Source organism: Salvelinus namaycush, chromosome 2 (assembly GCF_016432855.1).
Source record: "Salvelinus namaycush isolate Seneca chromosome 2, SaNama_1.0, whole genome shotgun sequence".
Lineage (NCBI taxonomy): Eukaryota > Metazoa > Chordata > Actinopteri > Salmoniformes > Salmonidae > Salvelinus > Salvelinus namaycush.
In genome coordinates, this window is record NC_052308.1 from 78,111,575 (window position 1) to 78,120,695 (window position 9,121).

The 9,121-nt window shown below is 43.7% G+C and overlaps 1 protein-coding gene across 2 annotated transcripts; it reads right to left on the minus strand.

Annotated features, from left to right (window-relative positions):
- Positions 1-875: 875 nt before the first annotated feature.
- On the minus strand, positions 876-9,103 carry LOC120018827 (N-sulphoglucosamine sulphohydrolase-like). 2 transcript variants are annotated; one of them, XM_038962046.1, is made up of 11 exons: positions 8,730-9,103; positions 8,360-8,520; positions 7,940-8,045; positions 7,642-7,727; positions 7,102-7,335; positions 6,874-6,955; positions 5,902-6,105; positions 4,565-4,721; positions 3,904-4,110; positions 1,929-2,030; positions 876-1,636 (listed from the first exon to the last, which is right to left on the minus strand). In XM_038962046.1, exons 1-11 carry the CDS (start codon positions 8,818-8,820, stop codon positions 1,528-1,530), a joined length of 1,539 nt encoding a protein of 512 aa, XP_038817974.1. In that variant the 5' UTR covers positions 8,821-9,103; the 3' UTR covers positions 876-1,527. The 2 variants fall into 2 exon arrangements, with proteins under 2 accessions (XP_038817974.1, XP_038817983.1); XM_038962055.1 differs by lacking the exons at positions 876-1,636; positions 1,929-2,030 and having other exon boundaries at positions 4,016-4,110; positions 4,524-4,721.
- Between the last annotated feature and the right edge of the window lie 18 nt (positions 9,104-9,121).

Below are 9,121 nucleotides of genomic sequence, written 5' to 3' on the forward strand. Positions count from 1 at the left end.
CTTATTGCTGAAATGAACAGCAAACCTGGTTTCAAAAAACAGATAAAGCAACGCCTCGAGGCACAACGCCTCTCCCCTATTTGATAGTTTGGGTGTATGTCCTGATATGTAGGATACATGTGCCTTTTTTTTTTATTGATGTAGTTCTGTCCTTGAGCTGTTGTCTATTACTGTTCTGTATTATGTCATGTTTTGTGTGGACCCCAGGAAGAGCAGCTGAAGCTATCGCAACAGCTAATCGGGATCCTAATAAAATACCAAATACCACCTTGTCGTCCATACATGACCAAATGGGAAAATAATAATTACTCATAGGCTCCATTAACCTAGATTTAAAAAAAGTTAACTTAAAAGTGCTGATCAAAGGCCATCTCCAATATCGGAGAGCTGATCATCAATAATCTGACCAAATAACGCTAATGGAACTGAGCAGTCTATGATTTAAAACGAATCGATTAATCAAATTGTCTGTGGTTCTTGTGATTCAGCCGGATCTGAAGGTAGCCGACTTGTTGTGTGATCCACATGCAACAGGCTGATATAATATAGCCTAGAAACAAGCCTAGCTTTCCTCTAGGGCTATAAAACAGGTTTTCAGTTTACTGTTAGGCCTACGTTAGCCTATCACACATGCGTTTTCATCATCAGAAATCATTTACACAAGCCAGCTGCTTGGAATAAAAAGGTCTGTAAATTAAAACAGAACACTTCTGTTTCCTTCTTACAGTTCCGTTCATCACATCCCCAAATATAAGTTTGATAACAAAGAGAAAGATACTTTAAACTGTGATGCACCAACTAGTTCATATAACTATATCAGCTTTTAAGAACTTAAATACAGATTACATTATTATGAAATAAAGAATAAAACAGGAGAAGCAAGAAAATACTTTATTTTACAAAATACATAAAATCTCAATAACATCTAGATGTTAAACTGAAATCATACAAAACATACATTGTATGAAATCCAGTACATTTGCACTGAAGCTATACCACATTTGTTTTTCAGCCATAGATGGTCATCATAATCATAGCCCATAGTTCTTCCTGTTCAGGTCACGAGGCGGTTTCTGGTCAAAACTCCTGGCCCTATAGTCATAACTCGTGGGTTATAACTCGCATTAACATAAAGACAGTTGTGGCTGCACAAAACCCCCAAGTACCCCCTTAATGGCCACATGTACTCTTAATGGCCACATGTACTCTTAATGGCCACATGTACTCTTAATGGCCACATGTACTCTTAACCTCTACCTGTTACAGCCAGAAAAGGATGGGCCATCGTAGGAGCCGGATTCCTCTCCATCTTACTTCCTAGATTCCTTCTTTCTTGGTAGATGTTCCTGGCCACTGGGATTCTTCTTCTGCACTGATTGCTCTGTGGAGGTTCAGGCCGGCTAACTAGGAAGCCCATTGTGACTACCGCTGATGTTAAAAGGGCTTTATAAAATAAACATGATTGATTGTGAATCAACCAGGGTCTAGTTGTGGTCTAGCTGCGGTCCAGTTGTGGTCTAGTTGCGGTCAGAGTCCGTTGTAGAGCGGTCGACAGTGTGGTTCCAGTTTGTTCTCCAGCACAGCGTCTGGTCCACAGACCCACGGATCCCCAGTGTCCCACTGCCACTTCAGCAGCCTGGCAACATAACATTAGGAAATAAATAACATAACAAATAACATAAGATATAACATAAGAAATACTCCCAAGGGGAAAATGGTTTGGCTTTCTCGAAATTCCCAAGTTTTCCTGAAATGTTGTTTGAAGGATTCCATATTTCTTGCTTATTCATCCTGATTTTGGGAATCTTCCAACCCGGATTTCTGGAAAACCTGGGAATTTTGGGAAAGTTACCGGATTTTTGCAACCCTACTTAATATCCATATACAATAATCGATCCATAACATCCCTATAGAACAGTAATACTAACCTGTCTCTGAGGCTCTCCAGGACCGGGGCGAGAGCTGGGTCCCCAGCCAGGTTCACAGTCTCCTCTGGGTCCGACCGCAAGTCAAACAGCTCCCAGCGGTCCCTGTAGTAGTCATAGAAAGATGTTTTGCCAGGGTTAGAGGTTCCAAGCCCATTCTATCAATTATATATCTATGGTAGTAGTAGTATTATAGATATAGAACCCTTTATTTTATATTGTATAGCTTTTATATTGTATATAGACTCCAATGCTTTATAGTGTATAGTTTTTATATTGTATATAGACTGATGCTTTATAGTGTATAGCTTTTATATTGTATATAGACTCCGATGCTTTATAGTGTATAGTTTTTATATTGTACAGTTTAATTTCTATGGTAATGAAGACAACAGTAGTACCGCTACATAATAGAGAATAATTAAGCAAATACTATAAAGGCCCAAAGGTGTGTGGTCTATTGACAAATCCCACAACCCCCCTGAGGCGCCTTATTGCTATTATAAACTGGTTACCAACATAAATAGAAATGGATTAAATAAAGAAAAATCCTCAATCTACACACAATACCCCATAATGACAAAGTGAAAACAGGTTTTTAGAAATGTTAGCAAATTTATTACCAATAAAAAACAGATACATTATTTACATAATTATTCAGACCCTTTTCTATGAGACTCAAAATTGAGCTCATGTCCATTCTGTTTCCATTGATCATCCTTGAGATGTTTCTACAACCTGATTGGAGTCCACCTGTGGTAAATTCAATTGATTGGACATGATTTGGAAAGGCACACATCTGTCTATATAAGGTCCCACAATTGACAGTGCATGTCATAGCAAAAACCAAGCCATGAGGTTGAAGGAATTGTCCGTAGAGCTTCGAGACAGGATTATGTCGAGGCACAGATCTGGGGAAGGGTACCAAAACATTTATGCAGCATTGATGTCGCCAAGAAAACAGTGGCATCCATCATTCTTAAATTAAAGAAGTTTGGAACCACCAAGACTCTTCCTAGAGCTGGCTGCCCGGCCAAACTGAGCCATCAGGGAGAAGGGCCTTAGTCAGGGAGGTGACCAAGAACCCAATGGTCACTCTGACAGAGCTCCAGAGTTCCTCTGTGGAGATGGGAGAAACTTCCAGAAGGACAACCATCTCTGCAGCACTCCACCAATCAGGCCTTTATGAGTAAAGGGTCTGAATACTTATGTAAATGTGATATCAGTTTTTTATTCAAAACATTTCTAAAAACCTGTTTTTGCTTTACCATCATGGGGTATTGTGTGTAGATTGATGAGAGAAAAAACAATGTAATCAATTTTAGAATAAGGCAGTAACGTAACAAAATGTGGAAAAAGTGAAGGGGTCTGAATACTTTCCCGAATGCACTGTACATACAACTGAATTGTTGTTTCAGCCAATCAGCATCCTGGACCCAAAGTACCCGGTTTATAGTCTAGTATAATAGTGTTTGGTGTATCGGTCTAAGCTCCTGACTCCGAACCACACACGCCACCTCAGCGCCGGGGGTTCTCTGGGGTTTCTACACCCCTCTCTATGTCTATCTCCCTATCTGTAATTACATCTGTCCTCTCAAAACTCAGATACATAAAGGGATCTCCTTCAAAAAGTACCTGTAGTATTGTTGCAGAATCTTGAACCAGTTTGTGGGCAGCCTGGCCAGGGTGTTGTTCAGATACATAATATAGTATAATAGTGTGTAATATAATAGTATATAATATAGTATAATAATGTATAATATAGTGTATAATATAGTATAATAGTGTATAATATAATAGTATATAATACAGTATAATAGTGTATATAATAGTATTATAACAGTACCTGTAGTAGTAGTTTTGCTGGGTCTTGAACCAGCCTGTGGGCCGCCCGGCCAGGGTGTTATTCAGATATATAGTATAATATAATACTATATAATATAGTATAATAGTGTATATAATAGTATTATACCAGTACCTGTAGTAGTATTGTTGCAGGGTCTTGAACCAACCTGTGGGCCGTCCGGCCAGGGTGTTATTCAACAGGTCCTGGAAGGTGGGAGAGACATAGAAGTCCTGGTCTATGGGGAAGGGCATGCGGTAGTGGAGGTTGTGGAGCAGGCGGTGCGCCCCCTGGTGGATGGAGCGGATAGGGTAGTACATGGTCACCTCATGGAGGGACTGGCTGCCATAGAGAGTGTGGAAGAACAAAGAAGACGTAAATAAAGCAATAATCCAAAGTACAGTGTAGTAATGAGTAATTACAATACTTGTTAGACTGAAATAATAATTAAACAGTAATAAGGACCCTGTAAAGTGTTACCTAATACACACAAATAAAGAAAGTCACACTATGGGCCAGTTTCCCGGACACAGATTCTAACTAGTCCTGAACTAAAAATCATTCTCAATGGAGAATCTGCATGGAACATGCTGTTAAGTGCAGGACTACAGTAGGTGTAATCACAGTGTCTGGGAAACCACCCTATATATAGTCTCAGTGGTTTACTGGTTATAACACCAACATCTAACACACCGTGCCTTCCTTCCTTTGTACCTGGCGTAGACGGTGTGCCAGGCGGAGGGTGAGGGTTTTACCTGGCGTAGACGGTGTGCCAGGCGGCGGGTGAGGGTTTTACCTGGCGTAGACGGTGTGCCAGGCGGCGGGTGAGGGTTCAGCGATGAGGGCAGGGAGGAGGGAGCGGCCTGTGAGGCTGACAGGGGTGGTAGAGGTGCCGGGGAGGCAGTATGAGGGGTACGGGATGGAGAACCAGTCCAGTAAGGTGGGGGTGATGTCTGGAGGGAGGGAGAGCGATGGTTAGGTTCTATCACAATTTGTCTTCCTGTGACTCCTCACATCCAATATCCTTGCCTCCTTAAAGCACATTGGAGAACATCCAAGGTTTTCCCCCTCTGACCTTCTCCACCAATGGGCTTTGAGAAAGAGGCGAGGAGAGAGAGGATGTGAGGAATCATGGAAAGGCAAATTGAGATTTAAACACAGTGGTTAAATTACTTTTAAAATCCTTCCTTCCTCCTATCCTTGAGGTGATCTCCCTAACATATACTGTAGAAGGGTAGTTATGTCTCCCCCTAAGGGTAAAACAGTGGTATTACACACATGCATCAAGAAATACATCCACACATCCATTAATTAATTCTCCCCAGATATTATCAGTCAATCCACCAATGCCTTCTTCCCTCCTACCTTTTCCTCTCTCTCTCCCTCCAACCATCATTCTCTTTCTCTCCCTCCAACCATCATTCTCTCTCCTTCCCTCCAACCATCATTCTCTTTCTCTCCCTCCAACCATCATTCTCTCTCCTTCCCTCCAACCAGCATTCTCTCTCCCTCCCTCCAACCATCATTCTCTCTCCCTCCCTCCAACCATCATTCTCTCAACCTGACGCAGGCCTGGCTGCTCTGCCCCCATCTTTCTCTGTGTTCAGAAGCTGACACCAAAATAGGTAGGTTCCTTCCCTCTCACCCAGTAGACTGACGCAGGCCTGGCTGGTCCGTCCGTCCCTCCCTCCCTCTCACCCAGTAGGCTGACGTAGGCCTGGCTGGTCCGTCCGTCCCTCCCTCCCACCCAGTAGACTGACGTAGGCCTGGCTGGTCTCTCTCTCCCTCCCACCCAGTAGACTGACGTAGGCCTGGCTGGTCCGTCCGTCCCTCCCTCCACCCAGTAGACTGACGTAGGCCTGGCTGGTCCGTCCCTCCCTCCCTCCCTCCCACCCAGTAGACTGACGTAGGCCTGGCTGGTCCCTCCCTCCTGCTCCCCCTCTCTCCCTCCCTCTCACCCAGTAGACTGACGTAGGCCTGGCTGGTCCGTCCGTCCCTCCCTCCCACCCAGTAGACTGACGTAGGCCTGGCTGGTCCGTCCCTCCCTCCCTCCCTCCCTCCCTCCCACCCAGTAGACTGACGTAGGCCTGGCTGGTCCCTCCCTCCTGCTCCCCCTCTCTCCCTCCCTCTCACCCAGTAGGCTGACGTAGGCCTGGCTGGTTCCTCCCCATCTCTCCCTGTGTTCAGGTGATGACACCAACATGGGTTCTGCGGTGCCTGATCCGTACAGGTTGGTGCGTCCGTTGGGGAAAGGGATACCGTTATCAGAGCTGTAGATCACCAAGGTGTCATTCTCATAACCAGCCTCCCTCAACTCAGCCAGCACCAGACCAATACCTATGGAAGACAGTAGAGGATACGTAGTGACCAGAGTGCCCCATGGTGGCGTGGGGGTTATGATATGGGCAGGGATAAGCTACGGACAACGAACACAATTGCATTTTATCGATGGCAATTTGAATGCACAGAAATACCGTGACGAGCTCCTGAGGCCCATTTTTTTTAAGGTAATGTGACCAACAGATGCATATCTGTATTCCCAGTCATGTGAAATCCATAGCTTAGGGCCTTATATGAACTGTAACTGTAAATATTTCAAATTGTTGCATGTTGCGTTTATATTTTTGTTCAGTATAGTTTGTGAAATGTAGAAACCAGAACTCTGAATGGGTCATGTGATGAGCGATTGCATTAGTGCATTTTGGTACAGTGTGTCAATTTATCTGATTATCAGCTGTTGTCAAACACGTGAGTCGGGAAAAGACGAGTGAATTCTACTGGATCAAACGGCCAAATGAGAATGCAGTTTACGTATGTAGTACGCTGCTGTGGGTATTGGGACACGGCCACGGATGGATTAATGGTGTAGAACCAGACTAATACCTACAGCGGAGAAGTTTACTTGTCATGTATTAGCTATGTAATAAATAGATTTTATATATACACGTCTGTGCGTGTTCTTGCATGCATGTGTGTGTCGGTGTGTGTGTTTGTTCCTCTCTCTGTTCATGTCGGTGTGTGTGTTTGTTCCGCTCTCTGTTCATGTCGGTGTGTGTGTGTTCCTCTCTCTATTCATGTCGGTGTGTGTGTTCTCCCTCCTCTTACCCTGGTCCAGTCTGCTAACTGTAGTGTACTGGGCAGCCAAATCAGCTCTCGCTACAGGGGTGTCTGGGACGAAGTGGGGCACCTGGGTAAGTGTTATATTACATATGATATTATATTCAATGAAATAATTAATGATAGTACTCTCAAATAGCAGGTGGAAAGTGATATACTGTCTTAGAATAGATTAGAGTAGAACAGAGTAGAACAGAAGCAGCACCAAATCCTTACCTTGACTTGGTCTGGGGTGTAGTATTCTGGCTTCCAATCTGGAATCCTCCCCATTCCACTCTGGCCGTTCCCAAACTTCTCACAGAACGCTCCGTACTGCGGCTGGGAATGTCCACAGCGGTGGGTGTCATGGAACGCTAGATACAAGAAGAACGGTCTCTCTTCCTCTTCCTTTCTCTGGGTCTGGAAGAACTTCCTGACCAGTAGTTTGATCCGGGTGATATTCCGACCCACCTAGTAGTAGCAGGAGTAATAGTAGTAGTAGTAATAGTAGTAGTAATAGTAGTAGTAGTAATAGTAGTAGTAGTAATAGTAGTAGTAATAGTAATAGTAGTAGTAGTAGCAGTTGCAGTAGTAGTAGTAGTAGTAGTAATAATAGTAGTAGTAGTACAATTTACTGGTTGAGCTGATTAACTGTTTATTAATTATACACCAATTTACAATCATAGATTGTCATAAAATAATAAGATCCTAAAATAGCATAATAACGCTAAACAAACAATAATGCTTTAATAATAAAATATGCTTAAATAATTCTACCTGAAGTACAGAGTTGTTTTCCTCTGTGTAGGCGAAGTCAAAGGGATAGACAGGGCCAGGGCCTACGTGTTTCTTCCCAATGATCCCTGTATGGAGGAGGAATAGGGAAACTGGTACTCTGGTACACTCCATCAAAACACACATGTACGCACGCACGTGTCATGAATGTGTGTGCGTACGTGTGATGATGAGTGTGTGTGTGTGTGTGTGTGTGTGTGTGTGTGTAAGGTCTTGACAATGCTAAGTGTGGGTGTGTTCGTGTGATGATGAGTGTGTAGGGTGAATGTGTGTTACCTACCTGTGCGTATGTTAGCTTGGCCCAGCAGTAGAGGTAGGCTTTGTACTCCGTCAAACGAGTTGAAGTGATGGACTCCCTGGTGCAGGCCGTACATACCATTCTGATGCTGAGGACAGAGGAACACGGGAAAACAAAATGGATGAATATTAGACCTGCCCTGGAAGGCAACCTATTCCCTATATGGCTCTAGTCAAAAGTAGTGTACTGTATAAGGTATAGTGTTCCATCTGGGATGTACCCACTTTATGTTGCTGTATGCATCATGAAGAAAAAGTAGGAGTGTGTACCAAAGGGCACCCTGTTATTTAGTACACTACTTTTGACCAGGACCCATAAGGAGGAGGTGAACACACCCCACACACTTTTTCCTCTCTCTCCCGCTCTTACTTTCTCTCTCTATACACACACAAACACACCTACCTGCGGCAGGCCTGTCAGTATGGTGGATCGGCTGGGAGAACAGCTACTAACGGAGGTGAAGGCATTCTGGAACACCAGGCTGCGTCGACCCAGGGCGGCTAGGTGAGGCGTACGGACCACGGTGTTATTATAGACCGACGTCTCGAAGCCTGCGTCGTCCGCTGAGAGAGCGAGGGGGGAAGGGAGTGGAGAGAGAGTGAAGGGGGGAGAGATGAAGTGTGTTGACCTAGTAGCTAAGTAGAAGAACTGATGTCAAAAACTCACAAATACATCTGATCGAACTCATTGATAAGTGACACGCAGTGACAACACGGATCTTTGATGAAAGCAACTGCAGTTAATTTAACCCAAAGCAAACAGTGAGTCTTACCGATAATCAGAAGAACATTCCTCTTCTTGCACTCTCCAACACAGCATATTACCGCCAGCAACACAACTAACACATCATGACCAACGGCCATATCCGTCTCATAAAGTTACAAATCATAAACACAATCTTTTCAGTTGCAGTAAATTGCAGAGTTCATTTTTTAAGAAAATATAGCATCAGCTCTATAAAGCTTGTCTCAAACACTCCCGTCAAAGTGTTTGTTTGACATTATTGACATATTCTACATTGAACTAAGCCTACCCTCTATTTACTGATTACTCTAGAAATAATAAATATCTTGTTTTCTCTTGATCGTATAAAATGCAGTGTGAAAATCAATTTGATCTACTTCCGGAAACAACGCAAACGCAGCTTTTCAAACCCCGCCCACT